This window comes from Bos indicus, chromosome 16 (assembly GCF_029378745.1).
Source record: "Bos indicus isolate NIAB-ARS_2022 breed Sahiwal x Tharparkar chromosome 16, NIAB-ARS_B.indTharparkar_mat_pri_1.0, whole genome shotgun sequence".
NCBI lineage: Eukaryota > Metazoa > Chordata > Mammalia > Artiodactyla > Bovidae > Bos > Bos indicus.
Window position 1 is genome coordinate 24,447,834 of NC_091775.1, and position 27,951 is coordinate 24,475,784.

Below are 27,951 nucleotides of genomic sequence, written 5' to 3' on the forward strand. Positions count from 1 at the left end.
TGATAGCATATATTATAATCTCCCTTTAGAAGGAATAGGGTCAATTACCTAATTTTCCACAGTTAGGTTGCATTATGATGCCGTAAGATTAAAGTAATGCCCACAGTAGAAAATATATCATTTTCAAATAACTTGAGACAAAAAAAGCTGGTGAATAAGAGAGAGAGCTCAAAGTAAATAATTATAAAGAAACATTTCTCCAAAATCTGTTTCTTCAACATATACAATGACATTTTAATGTATTCAGGATGGGAGTAGGGAAACTTTTTACATTACACTGAAAGACAAGAATGAGATTCAGGTAACAACTGGTTCTATGCCCTAGAGAAATCTGTTTACAAAATAGGAATGTTGATTCAGCAATGGATCAGGACAGCGAATTGGAAATGAACTTTTCTTTCACTGCTCCAAATAAAAGGAGGAAAAGAAATGTGACACGGAGTGACTTTGCAAATTTTCCAGATGTCAAAATTGGTCTGGGTGATAGATTTATCAGACATTTAAAAATTCTATTTTCTACTCCTAAGTAATCAAATGTAAACTGGTGATCAACAATGAAGTAAAAGTGGAGCTCAAATTCCATTCAGTTAATTTTAAAATGTATTATTTTTGAGAACCAAGTCCTTCTCCTGGCTGAGTTGAGGAGATTTCCCTTCAAGGAACAAGGGCATTTTTAACAGACTGGGGGACTCGACTTGCATAATAGTCATAATTCCTCAGTGTGGCCAGGACTCCGGCCGAGTTCATGTGCTTCACTTCCTTGTTATACTGAAGAGCATTTCCATGGATATCGGTTAACTTGCCTGTGGAAAAAACATCAATACAATGTCAATGACTGATCAGATCATCTAAGTGTTTCTTGCTTCCCTATGTAATAATATACAATGAATGTTGGATAAAATAAGGAAGATGAGAAGGGACCACAAAGCTTAAGTGTTAATTTCACTTGCAGTTTAAGACTAACTAAAGGCTATCATTATTTTTTCCTCCTTGATTAAAATAGTTTTTGTTTTTGTTTTTTGCCTTACTGTGCAACACGTGGGATCTTATTTCCCCAACCAGGGATTGAACCCATGCCCCCTGCATTGGAAACGCAGAGTTTTAACCACAGGACCATCAGGGATGTCCAATGTGAGTAGGGAAACTTTTTACATTCCTCTGAAAGACAAGAATGAAATTCAGGTAGCAACTGGTTCTGTACCCTAGAGAAATCTGGTTTACAAAACAGGAATTTTGCAATTTATATTTCTTGGTATCAATTAATTTCTTTTTTTCTGGAGTGATTATTTTCCTATTGATTATATTCCATCACCCACAATTCCTGCTTTCTAAAGTATTTCCTTCATTCTACCATTTATCAGTAACACTTTATTTGGTAAGAGTTGAAGTATGTTCATAAACTATAACTGTGTCATATTACAGTTTCATTGAACATTTTTGTTTGTTTTCTGCATTTTCTCCTGCCAGCCCCTCTCCCTCTTTAAAGTGTATTTTTAGCTGCACTGGGTCTTCGCTGCAGCTGACAGACTTCTCCAGTTGTCAGGCATGGGCTCAGTAATTGCAGTGGGCAAGCTCCATTGCAGAATGTGTGATCTGAGTTTTCCAGCCAGGGACTGAACTTGCATTCCCTGTATTGGCAGTGCAGAGTCTTGACCACTGGACCACCAGAGAAGCCCTAATGAGAATGAGAATGGATCATGATGTATTTACCTTCCCTGTCATGTAATGTGCTAATGAGGTATTGATGCAATAATGTACTAGGAGAAATGACAGACTGAAAATCGAGCGTTTAAGAGTCGATGTGATCACAGGCATTCCCTGGCAATCCAGTGGTTAGGGCCCTGTGCTTTCACTGCTGTGAAAGTGAAAGTCGCTCATTTGTGTCCAACTCTTTGCGACCTCATGGACTATACAGTCCATGGAATTCTCCAGGACAGAATCCTGGAGTCTGTAGCCTTTCCTTTCTCCAGTAGATCTTCCCGACCCAGGGACTGAACCCAGATCTCCCTCATTGCAGGGAGATTCTTTACCAGCTGAGCCACAAGGGAAGCCTGCGGCCAGATTCAGTTCCTGGCTGGGGAACTAACATCCCACGAGCCACGTGTTGTGGTACCCCTGCCCCAATATAGATGTGATCTGATGTCTATCTGAATGTGAAAAATCATCTTGCTATGTATGTATCTATAGTATTTTTTGGAGTCAGAAAAAAAATTCCAAGTCTATGATCTTCAGCCCTAGCCCCGAGACATTTATCAATATTGGCTTAGAAGAAACTAACTGAGGTGAGGATAATCACAATAAATATTCTACTTTTCAAGAGGAAAAAAAAACCCTAAAAGCATTAAAGCCATACATTAATAAGGATTTCATTAAGTTAACTACGTGAAGATCAAGGTCCAAAGGAGAAACTAACTCAAGAATGAGTTTGCTGGAAATCTACTTTCTTACCTATAAAATGCAGGGGTTGGACTGTATAACCTCTAACTTTCCTTCTATCATTTACATTTTAAGAGTCTAGGTAAAGTAATACTACTGAAATATTATGTCCCAGCATAATATGAAAACTGTATAAAACCTGTATAATTTTTTAGCATAATATGAAAACTGTATAATTCCCCCCAAATAAAATGGACTAACCTCCGACAGCATGTAAAATGACTTCTGGAGCACAGGTGTCCCACTTCTTGCATCCTGGACTTGCAAATACATAAGCAGAGGCTTTGCCTTCAATCAGCTGAATTATCTGTAAGGTTAAGAGAGTAATAATCCCTTGACCATGAAATGACTGAGGTACCAATAAAGGGAAACTGCTAGTTTTTTTTTCTCAAGCATTTTGATTCCTCAATCAGACTCGACTTAGGTTAAAGCCTTCAGCAGGTATAAATGACATGAGTATTATGAAGAAACATACAGAAAGACATGCATAATTTATACAGTGATCTGAGGAGGGGGGGAAGTAGTCAAATAAGCTATAAGGAGGATATCTGCAGCCTCTTCATATTCCAAGTTAGGAAAATAAAGTTTTCCCTTTTTTATGGTGTTTGTTTTTCTTTTTATTGTGAAAGCTATATGTATTTTGTTGTAGAAAAAGTAAAGTTTTTTAGTCTTGCAAAAATTTGACCATTATTATGTAAAGAAGACAGAAATATCAGCCAGCACAGTAATGTATAAGTTGTGATAAGTTCTAATAGATGTGTGATGCTGACTAATCCAACAAACAGTTTCATAAGTCTTTGTTTAGGAATCATGTGTGTGTGTATGCTCAGTCACGTCTGACTCTTTTTGACTCCATGGACTGCAGCCCACCAGGCTCCTCTGAACATGGAATTTTCCAGGCAAGAATACTGGAGTGGGTTGCCATTTCTTTCTCCAGGGGATCTTCCCAACCCAAGAATCGGACTTGTACCTCCTGCGTTTCCTGCATTGCAGGTGGATTCTTTACCACTGAGCCTCCTGGGAAGCCATGTTTTAGAATCATATCTGTTACTGTTTCTGCTACCAAAGTGTGAATTTTAAAAGACTCATATTACTAACATCTGTAATATTCATATAAAAATAAGGTTGCCAATAGAAACTGTGTGACTCTAAACATAAACTTGCTATCAGCCCCTCATTAGCCACTTGGCTTATTTTTTGGTTACACTGTGAAACAATTAGTACTATAAAATTCAGAATGCAAATATCGAGATGAAAAGACCAGCCCAGGAGAATGAGAAGAACCTCAGTGAACACAAGGTAACCAGCTATTCCTTTTAGGATTACTGTATTCAAGAACACCTTCAAACCATTAAACCTTGCTGTAGACTTCTGAGTAAAAGCTTTCTCTTTCTTTGAGGAAATCTGTGTCAAGTCTTTATTATGTGCCAAGAACTGTGCCAGGAATACTTTTTGAGAGAAGAGGGGCTAGTTGTAACTTTTGTTAGATTTTCAAAGAAGTCCTTGATGCAAAAAAGTTAAGAACTGCCCAACAAAGTCTTTTCATAGAAGAAAAAGAGGTGGGGGGTTGTGCAGGATAGGGACTTTGTTCCAATGGGGAATGGTACCCCTTGGGAATAAAAGAGGTAATGGGTTTTGTAGTTATAAAAGGAGTAAAGAGAAATCATATTTCAGGGAATACCAGGAATATATTTTTACTTTTAGATGTTTAAAATTTTTTTTTCAAAATACTGTTACTTCCAGTTTTAACCCTCTTACAAGCAAATGCTTTTGGAAAAGGATCTAGAAATAGCTGATTATTGCTTCCAAAGGGTGTGTGTGCTTAGTCGCTTACAAAGTCGCTCATGTCGTGTCCAACTCTTTGTGACGCTATGGACGGTAGTCCACCAGGCTCCTCTGTCCATGGGGATTCTCCAGGCAAGAATAATGGAGGGGGTTGCCATGCCATCCTCCAGGGGATCTTTCCAACCCAGGGACTGAACCCAGGTCTCCCGCATTGCAGGCAGATTCTTTACCATCTGAGCCACCAGGGAAGCCCACTTCCAAAGGATAAGGGAGGAGAAATGAATTCCATTCAGTTCAATAAATATTTATCATTTGTCACCCTTGACATACAAGTGGGAAAAACACATGCTTGGGGGCATTTGGGTGTCAGGATATAGAGGCATTTACATCCCATTCTCAGCTGCTGTGAGGTGGAATCACCCAGGGATGTGGTGCAGGGGAGTGCCATGATAAGCTGTGTGTTTTCATCGCTCTAGTGGCACTGTGAGGACATGGCCTTGAACGGGGAACCACTTTGGAAGCTGCCGTAAAGTTTGGATGCGGGACGATGACAGGTTTCAACTAGGGCACTGGCAGTTGAGACAGATGAGACTTTAGAGGAGAATTAAAAAGATCCATAAGTAGGATCAGATTGATAGGATGTGGGGAAGGAAGGAGGATACGATGACTTTCAGGTGTCTGGCTAGAAGAGTTAGGAAAATGGCGATGCCATTAAGCAGATAGGAAGTAGCGAGTGGAACACATCTGGGTGCTGGTAGAGAGAGGATGTGCTCCAACTGGGGATACTGAATTTGAGACGCCTGAAGGATGTCATCATGATGATAACCAAGGGGCAATCAGATGAGAGGAGATCAGGGATGGAGATCAAACTGTGTTTCATTTCACCATGTTCTCAGGATGTGGGCCTAAATGAATGAATGGGGGAGGCATCCAGGGAGGGGCAGGCAGGCCCATCCTTAGAGTCTGTAGAAGATCTAGGAAGTAATCCAAGAGGGTCCTTGAGAAAATAAAGACTGGCAACAGGCATGGGGCCTTATGCAAATGACTTATATTATCACTGAACTCTCTTAGGTTAAAAAAAGGCTTGAACCACGACATTTAAAAAAAAAATCAAATGTTGCTGAAATGTGTCTTTAATGGCAGATAACGATCTTTCTTCTCTTCTCCCAAACTCTGATTTCACATTTTGTAAAAGCTCAGTTATTTCTTTCAATGATTCAGTTGCATTTCAGAGGAGATGATGGACACATTTTCATACCTTATTTCCTGCTCCTCCCACTCTCAGCACATCATCAGGGTTCATAGCAGTGATGCAGTCCGTAACCAACTGGCTGTTATGGGACCGGGTTGTTGTGATGATGTGTTTGCCGGCAGGCGCTTCTTTCAGCTGAAACCCGAAGGCACCTAAACCCAAAACTCCCCAGATAGTTCTCCCCAGCACAGCATCTGGTCCTGCCTGTGTAAACAGATGGAACAACAGCAAAGCTTGTCATCACTTAGAGAAAAAGGCTCATTATAAATACAACATGTAGTTATATTAGGAGCATGATTTAAAAAATGGTAATGTTATAAAGTACAAAACAGTATCATCAACAAAGAAATTTTCCTGAGAGGATCAACTGATTATTCTCATTGTTGTTTTGGTTGATAATTGGGAGTTCCCTTGTGGCTTAGTGGCTAGGATCTGGGTTTCATTGCCATGGTCCAGTTTCTACATCTGGTTGTGGAACTGAGATCCTGCAAGACATGCAGCACAGCCAAAATAATAATAATAATCACTGGACTTCAAAAGTATGGAAAGAAAAAAAAAAAGTGTGGAAAGAAACTTCTGGTTATTGCCTGGAGTCTTCAGGAAAGGCAATATCACATACTGATTCCTGGTCCTCTTAGAATTATCCAACGGCCTCATTATTGTATTTGCAAAGAGCTGTTTTGCAAAAGGTACATAAATTCCCAGGAAATGAAATATCATGTATTGATTACTTTTCATTGTCCAAGGAACAACAGGGATCACATTACTATGCGAACAGGAAACGGTGATAATACATTTGGCTGCTACAGAGACAAAGTGACTGAAGAAGCTAATGCTGAAAAGTGGCCGTGGATAATGGGGTCAGGGTTAAAAAATTTTACTGACAATTACGGTGGTAAAACGACAATGACAATGCAATCCCAGAATCTGTATTTTCCTTTGCAGAGCTCAAAGAATTTTCAACCACATTATTATAACGATAGACTTTGCATAGAAAAACATAACCTGTATTTCGAGGAAGCTAAACCTGAAGCCTACAATGGTTAACACAAAGTCATCGAAATATCACTATAGCAATAGAGTGGATATACAGACATGTATTTTTACTGAATACTAAACATGTACCAGGCACCATACTAAGAGCTTTACATGTATTATCTCATTTAATCCTCAGAACAGTCCCATGTAGTAGGCATTATCATCCTTATTTTACAGATGAGGAAAATGAGTTTTGGAATCATTCAGTAACCTGACCAAGGACTCTATAGTATAGAGTATAGTGAAGTTGCTCATGTCCGACTCTTTGTGACCCCATGGACTGTAGCCTACCAGGCTCCTCTGTCCATGGAATTTTCCAGGCAAGAATATTGGAGTGGGTTGCCGTTTCCTTCTCCAAGGACTCTAGGGAGATCATAATCAAACTGAGGCTCCTCTGTGTTCAAAGCCAGTATCTGTTATCACTGAACTAGACTATCTACCTCAGTGTACTTGTCAAAATGCTTTCACACACATCATTTTGTATACCCTAGAGCAGTACTCTGGGTGCTGTTACAGTGAAAGACGCTTGTGTTGCAGGGTTGGATTCCCTGGGAAGCGGGCTCTGAGTTAAGAAGGGTGTTTATGAAGGACTGCCCTTGGGATCCACACTGTGCAAAGGAGGGGAGGTGGTGTGAGTGGGCAGAGGGAGAAATTGAGCTATGATGCAGACCCGACCACAGCTTCAGCCGACCCCAGGGGGAGCTCTGGAGCCCGAACGGCTCCTCAGGGTTATACCAAACTGGGGAGAACTGCCGGGAGCCAGCACGGGAGTTCCTACCCGTGACACAGGTCATGCGGAGAGGCCTGATATGCAAAGGCAAAGGCCTGATATGCAAAGGGCCCCCCTGGATCTGCCTGAGCATCTACCCCAAAACCAGAATCTGTTTTACTATTTTACGACTTTCACCAACTCCTCTGACATTAACGGGGGGCTATCCCCGACCACCTTTCTCTAAAGGAATTCAACTTAGAGCTCTAGTTAATTAGCCTCCTGGGCATAATAGGAGTGTTTCAATCCAAACCCCTCAGATGGCTCTCTAACTTGCCTGACAGGTTTATCCGGACTCCTACAGCTACGCATACGATTGTTTACAGCCTCCCAACTGCGAGAGGCATGGGAAGCTTAAGGTATTCAAATAGTATAGAGCCTCTCGGAGGGTTAGAAATTGTTAGAATAGAACTAGTAGAAGATTTCATTGTTGAGCCAATGCTTGCTGCCAAGTTTCCACATCCCCTGTATTGTATCCTTGGAAGTGTATTAATTAATATAGTTGGTATATAGAAAAAATAAGTAGTGGCCTTGGTGTTAACTACTTTAGACCCTCAAGGTAATAAATTCTTTCCTTTGTTGTAAGCCCACTGCACCTTTGCCCTATAGGAATGCAACTTTATCTAACACCTTCGGAGGATGGCGCCAAACTTTAAAATAATTACTCTTAGAGAAAATAAGTCTTATGGTTGACAAACCTTTATCAGAGTCATAAAATGTTAACAGGTCTTCTGGCCAGAAGATGATGTAAATCACCTAAAGCATTTGTATACAATGATAAGTTTGCAGAAAAGAAAGCCTGGTTTCGATAAGGATCAAAGACTGCTGACTTTGCATGATTTTACACCCCCTGTTATCCTCTATGCACAACTTAAGGTATATAAGCTCCCTTTGAAAAATAAAGCTATGGGCCTTGCTCAAAGCTTGGTCTCCCCGTGTCGTTCTTGCCTCCTTTTCTTCTCTGTTCTTCCTTCAGGGTGACTGACTTGGAGCGTGGGGGCTCTCTGAGACCACTTACTTGCCTAGGCTTCTAAGACCCACTTGAGAAGGTGCCCAGGGTGAGGCACCTTCCGCGATTTGAGAGGGCGCCTGCGGCCTCCATGGTCTGAGCAAGTTCAGTGTCACGAACTTTATTAGTTTCCCACATAAACCAGTCAGGTCAAGCCTTTGTGTCTTTCTCCTTTTAACTATCCTTTTAATCGCCAACGCCATCCTCCTGAGGGAATCCCTGGATCCAACCGGGGCTCGACCCCGGTAGAGAACATATCACAAACTGGGATGAAATGCCAGGCCTTTACACCTATCCAATCATCAGCCACTGGAAATGGACGGACTGCCTGGGGGAGGGCCGTGTCACTGGCGAGGTGGTTCTTTACAGGCGAGGAGGCTGGCCTCCAAAGTGCTGAGAGCACTCTGCAAATGGGGAAACAGAGGAACCAAAGAACAGGCACTGGGGCTCAGTGCATGCTCGCCTGCTTTTCCTGTTTGCTCTAGCATCTACACCCTAGGAGAAGCTGGACTTTTCAGAGTACTGACAGGCTCCGGGTACTCATTACACTTCAGCTCAACTGCCGAGACAAACTTCATGCTCTTAAGAAACCTATTCATGGGGACCTCCCTGGTGGTCCAGTGGTCAAGATCCGTGCTTCCAATGCAAGGGGCGTGGGTTAGATCCCTGGTTGGGGAACTAAGATCCCAAGTGTTGTGTGGCCAAAAAATTAAAAATATTAAAAAAATAAGTAAATAAAAACATTAAAAAAAAAAACCCTACTTATTAATTCAGCTCTCCAGTCATTCTGAAAAAGAAAGGAAAGCATACTTAATAGGGGGATATGAGTATTCTGGGCCCTAGAAAACTCACACGCCCTGTGTAAATAAACACGAAGGTAAAGAGGACGGGACCATGGACTCTTGGCACCCTGGCAAGGTAAATGCAAACCCCACGAGGCAGCCGGCTAGCCTCCCTCTGAGCTCCTGATCTCTCAGCCTCTCTCACTATCTCTCCCATTCAGAGTAGCCACACCAACTGTCTGGGTGTAGTAAAGGCTAACACTTTCATCTTACTGATGAGACAAGTAAGATTCATAATGGTTAAGGAGCTAGCTCTGATGTTCAGACAGACTGGGTTTCTTTGTACTTTGCCATGCTCTTTTTTTTTTTAATTTTATTTCCTGTTCAGAATTCTTCTTTTAAAAATTTTTATGTGAGGATAGCTGCTTTACAATGTTGTGTTAGTTTCTGCTATACGGCAAAGTGAATCAGCTCTACATACACATGTATCCCCTTTCTTTTGGATTTCCTTCCCATTTAGGTCACCACAGAGCATCGAGTAGAGTTCCCCGTGCTATACAGTAGGTTCTGCCATGCTCTTTTAATTAGAGTGCTTCCCAGCTTCAGTATCTGTTAGAAGCAATAATGCAGTCTGAATTGTGAGAAGTGCTTTATGTGACTAAGAGAGCAGTACAGACTGCGGACTGTGGTTTAGATCCCAGATCTGCCAGTGACCAACCAGGGCAAGTTATCTGTCTCAGTGTCCTCATCTTTTGAATGGGGATGAAGGTGTCCTTAAAGAATGATGGTGCACCTTAGAATGAGATAATGCATGTAGATCCTTGAGTCTGGCAGTACACAGGAAGCTCTTGATAAACGATGAAGATCTTAAATTGAACATTCAGCCTTGAAAACTACCAACAAAGCTGAGTGACTTTTTCTCCTTGTTGCAACAAATTTTAAGGCATAAGCAAGAGAGAAGGAAGAGACAAAGAGAAAGGGAGTGTACAGAAGGAAAGGTGGTAAAGGGACAGGTGACAAAGGAGAGAAGCAGAACAGGGGAAAATGAGCTGGGGAATGGCACAGACACTGGCTTCCTGGGGTACCAAAGCTGCCTACTTCTTTCTACCTACCAGTGGAGCCAAAAGCCTAGCTATTTTTCTCACCTTTGCGTCATTCCTGGGTTCCCTTAACTTCTGATTTTCATTGTTCTGTGGAAAGTGAATACAAGTATTCTAACTTCAGAAAGAAATGACGGAAATTTTTAGTAACTCCAAAGCACTTAAACCTTTTTTTTTTTTTAAAAGGTGCCATGCATTGCAATATTATCTATGAATTAAATGCCCCTCTTTTAAGGAACAGTATTAGCTTACCTTAAAGTTTACATGACACTCTTAAGAAGCACACGACTATAACTAAAAAAGTTATAATGATATACACAGTAGGAAAAACCCAAAGTTATCTAAGAAGTAGAAATCCTGCTCTTAACTCAATTTGGACATTCAGAAGTAATAGTCCCTGTTCTAGTTACTTTTTTCTCTAAAGATCTATCAAGGTTCAGTTCAGTTCAGTTGAGTCGCTCAGTTGTGTCCGACTCTTTGTGAACCCATGAATCGCAGCACTCCAGGCCTCCCTGTCCATCACCAACTCCCGGAGTTCACTCAGATTCACGTCCATCGAGTCAGTGATGCCATCCAGCCATCTCATCCTCTGTTGTCCCCTTTTCCTCCTACCCCCAATCCCTCCCAGCATCAGAGTCTTTTCCAATGAGTCAACTCTTCACATGAGGTGGCCAAAGTACTGGAGTTTCAGCTTTAGCATCATTCCTGCCAAAGAAATCCCAGGGCTGATCTCCTTCAGAATGGACTGGTTGGATCTCCTTGCAGTCCAAGGGACTCTCAAGAGTCTTCTTCAACACCACAGTTCAAAAGCATCAATTCTTCGGCACTCAGCTTTTTTCACAGTCCAACTCTCACATCCATACATGACCACTGGAAAAACTATAGCCTTGACTAGATGGACCTTTGTTGGCAAAGTAATGTCTCTGCTTTTGAATATGCTATCTAGGTTGGTCATAACTTTCCTTCCAAGGAGTAAGCGTCTTTTAATTTCATGGCTGCGGTCACCATCTGCAGTGATTTTGGAGCCCCAAAAAATAAAGTCTGACACTGTTTCCACTGTTTCCCCATCTATTTCCCATGAAGTGATGGGACCAGATGCCATGATCTTCGTTTTCTGAATGTTGAGCTTTAAGCCAATTTTTTTCACTCTCCACTTTCACTTTCATCAAGGTTACACTAATGTAAATACCTTAAGTATTTTATTTCAACAATTTCCTTTAACATTTCATGTGATCTAATGGTAATATTACTGATTTGGAAGTACATTAGCCTCTTGTTCTACAGAAGACAATATCTTGAGAGTATAGTAGAAAGTCAAAGCAGATTAGAGAGAAAAAGTAAGAGGAAACAGTGCAAGAGCATATTTATTTAATGCTGACCATAATTTAGGCATTATGTAGAATTACCTGCAAAACAACATGGCTAGCCTCTTTTCTTGATTGAAATGGTTCACTTCTTCAATGTGCTTCAAGCACCACCTGTAAATCAGGTGCCTCAATGACCAAGCTAATCAAGAACCATATCAGTAATTCCCAATTTTGCTTATGATTTGAATCATAAGGCATATGTAAAAAAACATATACAACACATACAGTGTGTCTATGTATAGTCCCATAAATACATACATATTCCTGGTATCATCACCCCCAGAGGTTCTGACTCAGTACATCTGGGGTGTGACCTGGGAATCCTTACTTTGAAAAGTTCCCCCAGACTGCAGGTGCAACCAAGCTAGAAACCACTAGATTAGATAGCATTAAGAATCATAGAACACCATAATTATTTATCTGAAAAAATATTTCAGTATCATTTAAGAGTAATACCTGGTAGTTGTAATATGGCTGGTTAATAACTCCTGCTATGGCTTTTCCTTCATAAGCAATTCCAATAAGTACTGTTACATTGTCAAGAAGACCTAAAAAGAAGAAAACTCATATCAATTACATAACTCATGTTATGATTCATCAGCAGCACATCAATGCCTCCCAAGTTACTTTTGCAATAAAGGTAAGGAATTTACAGTGATTCAACCAGAGATCAAATTGCCAACATCCGCTGGATCATGGAAAAAGCAAGATAGTTCCAGAAAAACATCTATTTCTGCTTTATTGACTAGGCCAAAGCCTTTGACTATGTGGATCACAATAAACTGTGGAAAATTCTGAAAGAGATGCGAATACCAGACCACCTGACCTGCCTCTTGAGAAACCTATATGCAGGTCAGGAAGCAACAGTTAGAACTGGACGTGGGAACAACAGACTGGTTCCAAACAGGAAAAGGAGTACGTCAAGGCTGTATATTGTCACCCTGCTTATTTAACTTCTATGCAGAGTACATCATGAGAAACGCTGGGCTGGAAGAAGCACAAGCTGGAATCAAGATTGCCGGGAGAAATATCAATAGCCTCAGATATGCAGATGACACCACCCTTATGGCAGTAAGTGAAGAGGAACTAAAAAGCCTCTGGATAAAAGTGAAAGAGGAGAGTGAAAAAGTTGGCTTAAAGCTCAACATTCAGAAAACGAAGATCATGGCATCTGGTCCCATCACTTCATGGGAAATAGATGGGGAAACAGTGGAAACGGTGTCAGACTTTATTTTTGGGGGCTCCAAAATCACTGCAGATGGTGACTGCAGCCATGAAATTAAAAGACACTTACTCCTTGGAAGGAAAGTTATGACCAACCTAGATAGCATATTCAAAAGCAGAGACATTACTTTGCCAACAAAGGTCCATCTAGTCAAGGCTATAGTTTTTCCAGTGGTCATGTATGGATGTGAGAGTTGGACTGTGAAAAAAGCTGAGTGCCGAAGAATTGATGCTTTTGAACTGTGGTGTTGAAGAAGACTCTTGAGAGTCCCTTGGACTGCAAGGAGATCCAACCAGACCATTCTCAAGGAGATCAGCCCTGGGTGTTCTTTGGAAGGACTGATGCTAAAGCTGAAACTCCAGTACTTTGGCCACCTCATGTGAAGAGTTGACTCATTGGAAGAGACTCTGATGCTGGGAGGGATTGGGGGCAGGAGGAAAAGGGGACAACAGAGGATGAGATGGCTGGATGGCATCACCAACTCGATGGCCATGAGTTTGGGTGAACTCTGGGAGCTGGTGATGGCCAGGGAGGCCTGGCGTGCTGCAATTCATGGGGTCGCAAAGAGTTGGACACGACTGAGCGACTGAACTGAACTGAACTGAACTGACTGATCCTTGATTACGGAGAAGGCAATGGCAACCCACTCCAGAACTCTTGCCTGGAGAATCTCAGAGACGGTGGAGCCTGGTAGGCTGCCGTCTATGGGGTCGAACAGAGTCGCACATGACTTAAGCGACAGCAGCAGCAGCATCCTTGATTAAACCTACTTTTGGCAAAATACACAAATTATAAGAGAGTGCTGACCAGGGACAGGAGTAGGAACTACGGCCACTTAACTGAATTGATTGATACACATGGTCTCATTAGTAACAATCTGTAAACCAATTAAGTAAATCAGCCATAACTCCACAGCCATCATTAGATTCCTCTGCGCTCCCCACCATCACCATGTGACTCACTTCTGCCTGCTAGATAACTCTCAATTCCAGGATCACCATCAAGATTTGTATTTCAAGCCTCTAAATTAAGATTTCTCACAGTGTGGACGATGAACTAACAAGCAGCATCAGAAAGAAAGTGCAACAAAGTGCTAGTCGCTCAGTTGTGTCCAACTCTGAGACCCCATGGACTGTTGCCCTCCCGGCTCCTCTGTCCGTGGGATTCTCCAGGCAAGAATACTGGAGTAGGTTGCCATTCCCTTCTCTAGGGGATCTTCCTGACTCAGGAATCAAACCCAGGTCTCCCACATTGCAGCCAGATTCTTTACCATCTGAGCCACCAGGGAAGATGCCATTAGAATGAACGGGCTCAATTTTTTCAATACAGATTCTTAGGCTCCTTTGTAGAGCTAGTAAATCAAACTTTCTGGACGTGGGGGCTGAGATCTGAACCAGTTGTTAGCTGCTCTTATACTCACTTAAACTGTCTAGAGCTCTCCTATTTCTCAATGGATTATAGAGACGTTTTCTGGAAAAACACACATACACACTACAGAATTCACTTGTAGATGTGTCTCATCTAAGGACAGAGAAAGTTTTTTCTAGTGATTATGAGACATTTTCTTTTTTTAAGCCATGAAGCTGAGAACCGATACAAGAAAACCCACGCTAATCTTTCTTTCAAAAATAAGAATCTAAGCTTATGCTGTGCTCCTAAAATCTACCACTCTGGCTCTGAGCCTGGTCCATTTCACTTCAATGTTGCCAACTTTAATTTGCTGCTTTCTAAGTCTGCTGATCTTAGATAATTTCAGGAGGGAGAAATATTGCACTATGTTTCAAAACCCATCTTTAGAGGTGATGCTGTGAAGTGAGACAGCAGTTCTCAGAGGAGGGGAGTGAGGCATGTGCACCATGGGATGCTGGCAGAGCAAGGCAGTACAGCAATGCTCTTGGTTTCCTACCTAATAAAGTTGGGGGTTCAGTACAGTCTCTTTGGTTACACTGGCTTAATGTCAGTTATTCTTGTGTATGGGACCTTCGGGTTGGTTGTATTGGGGGGATTGGTATTTGAACTGGACGTCATATACTAGTCCTATTGCTGCCAAATACAGATACAAAAGCCAAATACAAAAGAGATACTAACCTTCAGTATATTCCTTGGTCCCATCCAGAGGATCAACCCAGACCACAAGCTAAAAAAGAGAACATGTCCAAATTAAGCATATAAAATTTTAAAAAGTGGAAATAGCCTGATGGTTCAGTGGTTAGGACTCCTCACTTCCAATGCCATGAGTCCAGGTTTGATTGCTGGTTGGGGAACTAAGATCCTGCTAGCCTCACAGGACAGCCAAAAAAAAAAACAAACCCAGAAATTAAAAAAAAAAATTGATTTAAATAGATAAACTAAAAACTATCTTTTGCATTTCTGAAATTATGGGAGGCTTAAGCCAATGTCATCAGTTTTGTAATAATCAAAAAAAATAGTAAAAAAAGTATTTTGTAATCAAAGATACACAACACTATAAATCAACTGTTCTTCAATAAAATTTTTTTAAATATAAAATGCTGAACTGGTAAAAGTTTATTGTCACCTAAACAACTACAACACATTGCCATGAACATCCTGAGCTCCAGATCGTGATACAAGGAAAACTTTAAAGTGGCAGCAAAAATGTGTTGTGTGGATACTACTCATATATAAATGCTGATTTAGAAAAAATAACGACAGTTTGACTATCTTAGGGACACAGTGTATATATGGCCAAGAAAAATGAATTGTTTATAAGACTGAAATAGAATAGACAAGAAATCCTCTCTTCTTAGGACTTTCAATATGATTCAGGATACACAGTCATGAACCACTAGAATTACAACACTTGATGTGAATTTATGAGGGCATATTTCTGATGGAAGACATCATGTCTTTTCTTTCTATACTCCATATCACAGAACAAAGCACCTGACTCATAGTATGTGTTCAACGAATGTGTGTTAAATAAACTAAAATGCGAACATTAAAGAAGTGTGATAGCTATCTGAAGTCACAGATTTAATTTAAGCAACTATAAAGAGCAAGGGGCGTACTTTTTACAGCCTTCCAAAAATATAAGGCAGTGATCCATTTCAGCACTTTCCAGTTCCAATTACCCATGAAAAGTTTTACTATCAAATCTACTAAATAACAAATTAGATTTTCTTCCTAAACGTATTATCATTATCATCATTATTATTGGCCATACCATGCAGCTTGTGGTATCTTAGTTCCCCGACCAGGGATTGAACCTGGGCCCCTGCAGTGAAAGCACAGAGCCCCTAACCACTGGACCACCAGGGAATTCCCCCAAATGTATTTTTAGTAACAGTTTTAGAGTGAAGAGGAAATCAACAGAATGAGAAAATGAACTCAAAATCAACAGGTGAGACATCCCGTACGGTTGCCAGACATTTCTATGTTGGCTCTAAAAGATTTCAGGTTCCTGGTTGCCCTGTTTTTTATAACTACCAACTTTTTATTATGATGGCAGATTTTATTTCCTTTACTACAACAAAAACAGAAGATTAACAGAGAGGTAAGTAATAGTATGGGTCATACATCTTCCTCCTTGATAGCACTGTACTGTGATGGGCACGGCTGCTTCAGTATCTCCTCCCACTGACCATCTTCAATCAGCTCTTGATCCACGTCTTCAGGAGGCAGATCCTAAAGCAGGGAATACTGGTGATGACCGAAGCTATTTGCTCTTTACAGAATACCCTCTGTCTCAGTAACAAGTAACGCAGCATCATAAGTTTCACTAGTTCTTTCTGTTTACCATTTCTATTTGGAGCTTTTAAAGCTAACGGAATAAAATCGCAAAAACAAATCATATATGGCTCATCAAAGTTGATTACAAAGGGTCCTAACTTCATTATCCTGAAAAAAGATTAAAAACAAAAGAACGTTTAAGTATTACACATTTATCTACACAAGTGGCTCTGATATCAGCTATGTCTTACTCTCAGATATATGAGATGTCAACTCCTTCACCTTCACAGTGTTAGTCTTTGAATAAATAGGCAAGTAAATGTTAACTGAAAAAAAAAAAAAAAAAAAACACCAAAAAACCAGGAACAACAAAACTCATTTTATTTCAAAGTTGGAGAATTCTGCTCATCTTATACTTTGTATGCTGAATGTCACAAGCATAACCACATTGTCTATGGTCAAGAACTGAGACATCTGGTCTAGAAATAGGCCAAAATATTAAAAGCAGACATTGCCTGAAAGTTCAAGGAACATCACAGCTATTTTTATGTTAAAACACAAAAATACAATGCTTGCAATCATAAAAGTAGTGTATAGCAAAGTGACAATTACAAATCCATATGGTGAACAGGGATAAAAAAAAACATGGTATCCCTGACAAGTCTTACCTCTTCCCCTATAATTGTTAGTTTGGGGAACTTCCGTGCCAATGAAGAACATATGCTCACTTGAACTAATCGGTCAGCCTTGGTCTGCAGGTCTGTTGCACAGGTCTGCAACAAAGAAAGTACATTTTAGCAGAACTAATAAAGTTGTTCTTTGATGTCTCATGTGATTATCTATATCCATTTAAATTGCAGTCTGTTTTAAGACTGATGGAGCTTAACATCATATGAGTCAGCTAATTTCTTGGCTTGGTTTTCCTCATGGGACTTCTAGTGGCTAAAGTTTGGAAACGAACTTTTAAATTATTTAGAACATTTTCTGCCCCAGCTTACAAATTCCTTTTATCAGATCTCTACATTAATCTTTTGCTCAAGCAGGTTGACAGGAAATTTATACATTTTTCAAGGCAGTTAACAGTATTCTGATATGGATTCTTCTATAAATTTCAGTCACGAATCCTAATTCTAGTAATTCAAGAGGTCCTCAGAATGATTCTTATTTCAAAATTCTTGTTTTTAAACTATAAAAAATATGAAAGTGAACAGCAGTAATATTTACTACCTAACTCACCTATGGCATTCAACTCAATCCACATGTCATAAAATCACACTTGTAAAACACAGTGACCACTTTGTTATCTTGTTTTCAACCAGTTAGGATATGTCACAATTTATACATGCCTGTTTAGGTGGATTTACAGATTATCTTCAACAGGAAGAACTTTGGTAATACTTTGTAATGAGATAAGGAATGACTGTGAAAATCAAATTTTTTTTCTGCAACACTGAAGTTTGCTGCTTATCTCAATGCAAAGAACAATTCTGCTAGAATGCAGGGCTGCAAAGACAGAGAACTTTGTTCTATTTCTTAAAGAACTGTGCCTGGCACATAGTAGGTGCTCTGTAAATAACTGTGGAATGAAACTACGAGAAAGGTCTGTTGAAATTGAAGATTACTCACTTAGCAGTCAAGTTTAGACAGCACTGCTTCAGAGGGAAAGACACAATGACAGTTATTCAACTCTATGAGGAAAGCTATCCCAAAGACTCGCTAGGTAAGACATTTCCTGCTCTTTCTACTGACACAGTGCCAGACCTCACCATTCTGGATATTTTGTGTGACAAATCTGATTTTTTCCTGTCTCTTTTAAAATGAGGTGTCAACAAGTGGATATGAAGTACCAAGAGTATCTGACCAGTAGAGAGGACAGGGACATTATTATCTTTTATCTTTTCTTTCTTTTTAAAAAAAATACGTATTTATTTATTTGGCTGTGCCAAGTCTTAGCCGCAGCATGGAGGATTTTTGATCTTCGTTGCAGCATGTAAATTCTTTTAGCTATGGCAAGCTAACCCTTAGCTGCAGCATATGGGGTCTAGTTCCTCGACCAATGATCAAACCTGCGCCCCCTGCATTCGAAGTGCAGAGTCCTGCCTCTGTATCACCTAGGAAGTCCCTATTATCTCTTTTTCTAACTTGAACACTGTATTGCTATGACTCTTTAGCTATACACTACAAAGTGGCCCATCTAATATAATCACAACAGAAAATCAATTTAAACAAAGTAAGTGAAGCTAAGGGGAAAATATGCAAAGATATGATCCAAAATATTGGCAGTGGTGGCCTGATAGATGATTTTGTACTTTTTGCTAATTTTTTCCACTTTCTATGTTTCATAATAGAGAAAATGATAAGAAAGACAAGATAGCAAGATCAGTAGCCTTCTAAAGTAGCTGTTTTACACTGTTAATCTGTCATTGAGCATGTATGTGATCAACTAAAACCTCTTTTTCAAACAAATTTGAATCAGACTCACTCCTAAGTACTTGAACACAGAATATGGGACTCTATAATTATTCCTATTGTAATATCTTGTTGAATTTGGCCCATCTTTCTCAGAGTTGGCAACTATTTCACATACTTATTCTGTGATCCAATACATTAACTAGCCCTCCCAGCTTCATTTTTATTGACAAATTTGATTAGCATCCTTTTTTTCAGCCTCCTCTTTAACAACACTTTGGGAAATACGCATTCAATAAATTTTTTATACTGTATTTAAGTTAATGGCTAAAGAGACAAAGACAGTCAAGAGCAGAATCCTCTGATCTGTCACCAATGACCCCTTTCCAGGGTGAAAGTGTATAATGAAAAAAAACTGGAGGGTAACTGACATTGTTCAGAGTTATGAGTACATTAACCAAGGTTCAGGATAAGGGATGGAAGATGTCATTTATGTATTTATAAAAAAACTTGAGTACTTTCTGAAAATGGAAAATGAGGTACTATAATATCTTTTAAAAAGTTTGATTCAAAATCAATTTTGACTTCAAGATCAAAATACCCTACATATCTCTTTCCTATACTATTAAGCCCATGAATCTATCAAAAAAGAAATAAGATTTATTTTACTTGTTCTTGTGATTTTTAGTCTTAATTTTTAAAAGCAGTTATGCTAAAAATCTTATAATTAGTTCACAGGAACTTATTTCTAAGTTTTATTTTTTTTACTTGTATATAAGGTCCTTATTTTTTATATAAGTAGCCTTAAGTAGATGCTTGACTTATCATAAAGGAGTGTTTAAACTACATCTCTATTTCAAACCATTAAAATGTTTATAATATCCTAAATTTTCCCACTTTGGTAAAACTACAATACAATTTTTCTTAAAGATTATGATGAGAAATCAAATTTGTAATGTGAAATAACAAATCCTGTGGAAGAAATTATGTTTTAAACTAGAACACATACAGGGTGAGACTTCTTTTAAAAATCAACTACCATTCTAAACTATCTTTCTGATAATTTACCCAAGTTTTTAGTTATTATACTGGAAAGAAAAACTTTGCTTTAGGTTTCTTTTCCATGAAGAAAAAAAAAATCTAAAGCTTGAATATAAGGGATACTTGTTTAAATGCCAGATTTGACCAAATATGTTAAGTTCACTAAGGACAGCATGACTCTGCCTGAAGCAGATTATTTCAGGATATGAAGCTTGGTTCCAGTGCTCTGGACCTGGACAGTGGTCAGAAGACCCAGTCATACAAATAAAAGCTCTGGATGTCGGAAGTCCGGAGCCCTATTCAGAGCAGAAATGGAACCCATTTGAACTAAGGGTCTTGCAGGCTCCATAAGGAAGCCACTGACTACTTCAACTATTAGTGTGTCTAGATTGGTACATCCTTTTACCTAAACCTCAAGGAACAATAATGGAGGTGGTATGAAATGAGATGAGACTTTCAGTACCTTCTCAATGATACCCAGGTCTCCTTCGGCGATAACACGCCTGACTATCGTTCCTGCCTTTTGAGCAATAGAATATGCTGAAGCCACCAACCGCATCAACACAGTGGGACTGGATGCCATGATGGGCCCTAAAGGGAAATCAAGAGAAATGTTCTGTTACTTTCAAAACCAGCTGCTGGTTTCATTTACCTGAATTCAATTCAACACGTAGATATTGAGCTCTTCCTTGGGACGGTTTCAATTAACTGTAGATTCTCTAATAAACATCTACTGAAAGAGACCTGGAGAAAGCTCCATTTCAGCATCAGCTCTCCCAATAAATTCAGCAGTATTCTTTTTCTCAGCAGGTGGGAAAAAGAGGTATAGAGGTAACTGGTTTAGGCCTATGAGCATGTGAAATGTTTGATGTATGATGTGTGTAATGTGCAAATGCTGTCCATTAAAAGGTGGTTCAGGGGCTAAAAATATACTTTGTGCCCTGCTGCTGCTGCTGCTGCTGCTTCTGCTAAGTCGCTTCAGTCATGTCCGACTCTGTGCAACCCCATAGACGGCAGCCCACCAGGCTCCTCTGTCCCTGGGATTCTCCAGACAAGAATACTGGAGTGGGTTGCCATTTACTTCTCCACTAATGAGAGCTAATATTTTGTTGGGCTGCGGGTGAGATACTGTAACCTAATGTCTATAAAACAGGTAATGCCAAGAGAGGGATGAATAGCATAAGGGACGTTTGCGTACATGGGAAGTGTATGTATGTGTGTGTTTAGTCATATCCAACTCTTTGCGACCCCCTGGACTGTTGCCCATCAGGCTTCTCTGTTCATGAAATTTTCCACGCAAGAATACTGGAGTGGGTTGCCATTTCCTACCAGGAATCTTCTCAACCCAGGAATGGAACTCAAGTCTCTTGCATCTCCTGCATTGACAGGCAGATTCTTTACCACTGTGCCACCTGGGAAGCCCTTATGTGGGACGTATTAATAGTTTAAAAAGGGAGGGGTTGCATGTGATTACATTTAGTTTCTGAAACCCAATGAATATTCCTTTAGACATTAAATAAAATTTCACCCGCTGGTTATTTACTACCATTCTCACCAGGGCCTTCCCTGGTGACTAGAATGGTAAAGAATCTGTCTGCACTGCAGGAGACCTGGGTTCAATCCCTGGGTAGGGAAAATCCCCTGGAGAAGGGAATGGCAATCCACTCCAGTATCCTTGCCTGAAAAATTCCATGGACAGAGGAACTTCGTGGGCTACAGTCCATGGGATCAAAAAGAGTCAGACAGGACTGAGCAACTAAGACTTCACCAGCGGCCAAACAGAACAAATAGCATGGTCATAGGAGTGAAAACCAATCATTTGGGAAAGTGAGGCGTGTCATGTAGCCCCTGGCCCAACAAAAAATATGGAAAAACAGTCTTTAGGATCAAGTATGGGACTTCCCTTGTAGCTCAGTCGGTAAAGAGTCTGCCTGCCTGCAATGCAGGAGATCAGGGTTCGATCCCTGGGTTGGGAAGATCCTCTGGAGAAGGAAATGGCAACCCATTCTAGTATTCTTGCCTGGAGAATCCCATGGACAGAGGAGCCTGACAGGCTACAGTCCATGGGGTGACAAGAGTCGGACACAACTTAGCGACTACACCACCACCACCAGGATCAAATATATTCCTCTTTGAAAATACAGATTCAAATCCTGCAATCTTACTGACTTTTAAAAATTGAAGTATAGCTGGCTGACAACGTTGTATTAATTTCTGCTGTAGAGCAAAGTGATTCAGTTATACATATACATACACATTCTTCTGTACATTCTTATTGATGGTTTTGATGCTGAAATACACTACTCACGTCCCCTCTGAGGCTGAATCGCTTACTTCCCCATTTGCTGAAAGGGCTGTCCACAGATGGCCTTTAGCTGCCACCTTTCTTAGGGAATTTATCTGAGAAGGGTCATTTTACCCAAAACTGGTCAACAGGCAGACATAAAGGCCACTGCTCATTCCAACTGGGCTGCTGCCCCAATTCCAATGGGCCATTGTAGCTTCCAAATACCCACTGGGTGGGCTGAGCCTTAGCTGGGGCTACACCACGGCCCAGCTTCCCACCCCCACTGCCCGCCGGCTCATTCCTAGTTCCTTCACGCTTCCCATGAGGAATCCTGACAATACTCCCTAATAAATCTCTTGTGCTCAATCCTTGTACTTTGTCTTGTATTTGAGGCCTAGGGGGAACCAATCTGGGACAAAAACTCTCTCACTTCTGACCAAATCAAGTCACCATGATCTCCATGCAATAAGGGAACACAACACAGAATAGAAAGGACATTATTAACCTCAGTTCAGCAATAGCCATCATTTTCCCACCAATTTCTGACTGCATGTTTAATCTGATGCACTTTTTAACCTCTTGACACCTTTTTTTCTATCATTCACATTCTGTTCACGGGGATTATGAACATAATTGAGACAATAAACATGTGAAATATTTGAAACCCCTCAGAAGGAAGACAACTGAAACTGATGTAATAAATAGCATACTGGGACCAGTATGGAACTAAGATAAAAATAAAATGGGTTTCTTTGTATCTGAACACATAGAAATTGTCTGGAACTAAGATAAAAACAAAATGGGTTTCTATATATCTGAATCCTGTTTATCTTATTACATTATAATCAGGTTAGATTCATTTTCTTGGCATACTGAGCACTAATGTGGAAAAACTCTTTACAATGATAACTATTAATACTTCAGCAATAACTCAGAGAGAAAACAGGAGAAGGATTTAGCAAACACTTCGTTGATCTATCTCTACTCCCTTATATCCATGACCAGCCATGGAATTGATTTTTTCTGTGCTGAAAAAAGTAGTCTTCAGGTAGCTGATCTCTACTCCCCAGGTGTCTTAACCACTGAGGATATTTTAATGTGCTTGTGGGCTCTTTCAGTCCCCATGTTTTATACAATGCCATCTGTGAAAGGCGGATCATTTTCCCACACTGTATAGTGTTCTAACTTTTCACAGATATCATTTACCTTTGAACCAGTTCAGTAACCATCCCAGCCTTGGCAAGCTTCATATATGAGTAAACCACTTGCTTTTCTGCTTGCCAAGGCCACAGTATTTTCTTTCTAAAGAACAGCTTTAGGCTTTGTCTTATTACATTCCTCAGAAAATGAATGTGCACCATACTTATGAATCACCCTTTAAAACAAATACCAGTTTTATAAGAATGTAAAAAATCAGGTTTGATGTAAAGCACAATGATTTATAAAGACATCTTGTAAATCACTTTTAGTTAGCAAAGGAGAGAATATTTCTACTATTTTCTCTGAAGTACTTCTTTGATCCACACTGAACTACTGATAAAATATTAGGCTGTCCCCAAGCCCTAGTAATTCTCTTAAGTACTTTTTAAATAAATGAACAGAGTTTTGGCTCTTTGTGTAAAGAAAACATAGCTAATCATATTATTGCAAAACCTGTAAAAGACCTTTCTATTATAGACAGGATAAGTCCCCTCCCACACCCTAAATGAGAATTACCTGTTGATGGCAAAGGTGAAGGCAAAGCAAGGCCAAAAAAGCTCCTTCTGCAAGTTCGTCACTTCCTTACAGCAGTTCAGATTACATCCACTGTACTTCCTTCTCTATCAGTTTTACACCTTCTGGGTCCTAAAACACTGTGTTTTGTGAGCATGTCTCTCTGAAAGCTCACTCAAAAACAGTACAGGGATTAGAGACCCTGATACTGGGAAAGATTGAGAGCAGGAGAAGAAGGGGGCAACAGAGGATGAGATGGCTGGATGGCATCACTGATGCGACAGACGTGAGTTTGAACAAGCTCCAGGAGTTGGTGATGGACAGGGAAGCCTGGCATGGTGCAGTCCATGGGGTCACAAAGAGTCAGACACGACTGAGTGACTGAACAACACAACAGGGGTTAAAGACACAGGCACCGGAGCCTATCTCCTGTGTTCAATTCCCGGCTCTGGCGCACATTAGCTTTGTGACCTTGGGAAAGCCACTTAAATTCTCTGTGCCTCAAGCGGTAATATGGAACTAACAATAATATTGTAACATAGAGTTGTTATAAATATTAAATCAGTCCTGGCACAAGGTAAACACTAAGTAATGCTGGCTAACCATGATTATGATGACTGTTCTCATTACTGACTATCCTGCAGGGACATTCAGTTCAGGAACATTAGGACAGCGTTAAGGGCAAAAAATCCCTATAGCTTCTGCGACGCTATTTTGACTGAGGATATAAAGTGATAACCAGTATAATGGTGAATCGCACACAGTTCAAGCTCTTTTTCACAACATTCTGGGCTTGAGACTTAGAGCAGGAAAAAAAAAAACAAAAAAACTGTATGACATTTAAGGCAATCAACCTAACACCTATCACTTAAGAAATCTTTATAGTTGCTAACAGGGCTCATTCAGAAGGACAAAAATAACAGAAATCAAATGATCCATTTCTTCCGAAAGCCTGGGAGTGGCTTCTTGAACTCAATACAAATGTGGTGAACATATGGAGATTAGGAACTGAAAACACATGATGAATTCCCTATCAAAATACTAAGCTTATTTCTCTTTTGGAACCTGACTGTAACAGAGCAAATTCTAAAAAAAAAAAAAGAAGCAATGGGCAGAGATACTCTCCTCACCAGTCATCAAAATAGGATATGATATAAAATTATAGTAATTAAAAGTTTAGTCCTGGACAGAATTCGAGACAAATTAATGACATCAAATTCCAGAGTTAGATCCAAATACACTAAAGGTTGTAATTTAAACCATGGAGGAAAGTTAATTGTGCAAAACATCGTTTATTGCTAATCTTCTAAAAAAAATGCTGGAATTTTTTGCAGTCTTTATAGCAATGTAAATTGCAGACCAAACCATGATTTTAAGACTAGACAATGAAAACATAAAAGGATAAGAATAAAACATGAGTGAAATGTTTTATAAATTTGGAAAAGGACTTTTAAACATGACTAAAACCAAGAATCCATTGTAGAATAAATTGATAAATCTGACTGCATAAAAATTAAAACGTTTATATAACCAAAACACCGTAAGCAAACAGATCAGTGACAGAAAGAGAAAAAAATTTGCATTACGTACTAGACAAATGAGCTAATTTTTGTTAAAAGGACTTACATATATCAATATGCAAAAGATGAATAATCCAATAAAATTGGGTAAATGACACCAATAATAGGCAATTCTTAGAAAAATAAAAGTAAAAGCCTTGAATCATGACATGTTCAAGTGTTAGTCACTTAGTCATGTTCAACTCTTTGTGACCCCATGGGCTGTAACCCACCAGTCTCCTCTATCCACAGGATTTCCAGGCAAGAATACTGGAGTGGGTTGCCATTTCTTCCTCCAGGGGGGGATCTTCCCCACTCAGGGATCAAACCCAAGTCTCTTGCACTGCAGGCAGATTCTTTACCATCTGAGCCACCAGGGAACCCTCAACTTCACTAATTATGAAAGAAAGGCAATCTAAACCAATGAGAAAGCATTGTTCATTTGTAAGACAGGCATAGGTAAGAAAATTTGGCCAGTGTTCACTACAGTGTGAGGGAAAATCCTCCTGATCATTATTACCAAGGATATAAAGTGGCGAAACCTCTTTTTTGAAAATCTTATGAGCAGTAAAATATACAACCTTTTAAACTAATATCTACATTTTCAGGGAATCCAAACATATCAAGCAAGTCTACAACCAGAAAAGACAGTAGGAAGAACGTGTGCTAATTTAACGAAATTTAATTTTAGGCGTAAGACAGTCTCTACAAGGCAATGGCAAGCCACTCCAGTACTCTTGCCTAGAAAATCCCATGGATGGAGGAGCCTGATGGGCTGCATTCCATGGGGTCGCTACGACTCGGTTGCGACTGAGTGACTTCACTTTCAGTTTTCACTTTCACGCAATGGAGAAGGAAACGGCAACCCACTCCAGTGTTCTTGCCTGGAGAATCCCAGGGACGGCGGAGCCTGGTGGGCTGCCGTCTATGGGGTCGCACAGAGTCGGACACGACTGAAGCGACTTAGCAGCAGCAGCAGCAAACTCCGTCCCGGTTTGCCTTGTTATTTCAACAATACAGAGCCATAAAAAAACCCAGGGGCATGAAAATAATAGCATGGATAAATAATCAAAATACTGACACTCAAGAATCTAGGTCCGAAGTTGAAGTATCTGGAGAGGCACCCTGACTGACGTAATTTTTACTATTATTATTATTTTTTACATAAACCCCTTGAATCTCTTCGCATCTGTGCAGAGGGCTGGAGTTAAGAGGACGAATAAACTACTCAGATCTGCCTAAGGCCCTTGCGCTGACCCGAAGGGGAGAAAATTACTTACGGTGACAAGACTGGGACCAAGTCAGACGAAACACCCTTCAGGGGTAACCAAAAGAGCGCTATCAGGCACCAGGTCCCGGGCAGCGTTCACCCTCCTGGGATAGGTCAACAGTAGATGCGGAGCAAACCTACCTCGGCTACTGAGCATGCGGCTAATTCGGCGCAGGCGCAGAACAGCTACTTGGCCATCCCCGGCTCTGACTCCCCACCTGCAGGAAACCTCCACTTTCGGGTTTTCTTCAAGCTTCTACGTAGGTGCCAGTCTCCTGAAGTCAAAACGAAAGGTGTATTAACTATTCAGGAATCATTCTGGCTTGCAATGGCACCCCACTCCAGTCTTCTTGCCTGGAAAATCCCATGGACGGAGGAGCCTAGTAGGCTGCAGTCCATGGGGCCGCTAAGAGTCGGACACGACTGAGCGACTTCACTTTCACTTTTCACTTTCATGCATTGGAGAAGGAAATGGCAACCCACTCCAGTGTTCTTGCCTGGAGAATCCCAGGGACAGGGGAGCCTGGTGGGCTGCCGTCTCTGGGGTAGCACAGAGTCGGACGCGACTGACGCGACTTAGTAGCAGCAGCAGCCCTCCAATCCACTTTGTGCGCACAGTTCCTCCTTAAGATACTCGTCGGGTTATTGGTACCGCCCTGCGGCGGCGAGCCAGCTGAGTAACCTCCAACCCTTGGGCGTCCTGGACACGCCCACCTTTGCTCCCCTAAAGAAAATTTTATGCAGAAGTGTGTTACTAGCGCTTACTTTTTTTTTTTTTTAAAGCACTTACCAGATTCATAAAAGTGCTTGTGACTTTCATTTGCCTGATGATAAGTCCTGGAAGATTTTCTGTCTTCCTGATAGAATGTATCGTATTCGTTTTTTTTTTTTTTTTTAAGGCATCGAAAAAACAACAACAACAACAACAACCCAACCTAATTACGATTTTTATTGCACTGCTGAAAGTTAAAACAAGCGAAAACAAAAACTGTGTATTTATTTAGGCTGTATTTCTGGTGCACGGGGGAGCTGACCTGTGGTGAAAACAGCACTGTTTGTTTTTTTTTTTTTTCTCTTTCCAGTATTCAAAAGTATGGCACCATGATTAGAATATGACAGCATAAAATAATATGGCAGAGTTAATAGCAAAGGTATCAGTTGCAACAATAAAGGTAAATTGTTTAAACTCATCCATTTAAAGACAAATTTTCTGATTGAT

The 27,951-nt window shown here is 40.3% G+C and overlaps 1 protein-coding gene and 1 non-coding gene across 5 annotated transcripts; both read right to left on the reverse strand.

Annotated features, from left to right (window-relative positions):
* Positions 1 to 209: 209 nt before the first annotated feature.
* On the reverse strand, positions 210 to 27,133 carry BPNT1 (3'(2'), 5'-bisphosphate nucleotidase 1). 4 transcript variants are annotated; one of them, XM_070767962.1, is made up of 10 exons: positions 26,874 to 27,133; positions 20,367 to 20,494; positions 17,122 to 17,226; positions 16,301 to 16,408; positions 14,852 to 14,900; positions 11,995 to 12,086; positions 10,217 to 10,261; positions 5,480 to 5,677; positions 2,638 to 2,743; positions 210 to 803 (listed from the first exon to the last, which is right to left on the reverse strand). In XM_070767962.1, the coding sequence occupies exons 1-10, from the start codon at positions 26,887 to 26,889 to the stop codon at positions 655 to 657; spliced, it is 996 nt and encodes a 331-aa protein (XP_070624063.1). In that variant the 5' UTR covers positions 26,890 to 27,133; the 3' UTR covers positions 210 to 654. The 4 variants fall into 4 exon arrangements, with proteins under 4 accessions (XP_070624063.1, XP_070624064.1, XP_070624065.1 ...); XM_070767963.1 differs by having other exon boundaries at positions 26,743 to 26,880; XM_070767964.1 differs by lacking the exon at positions 26,874 to 27,133 and adding an exon at positions 23,907 to 23,925.
* On the reverse strand, positions 15,970 to 16,042 carry TRNAE-UUC (transfer RNA glutamic acid (anticodon UUC)). Its single transcript has one exon. It is a non-coding gene; the product is annotated as a tRNA-Glu (tRNA).
* Positions 27,134 to 27,951: the final 818 nt, after the last annotated feature.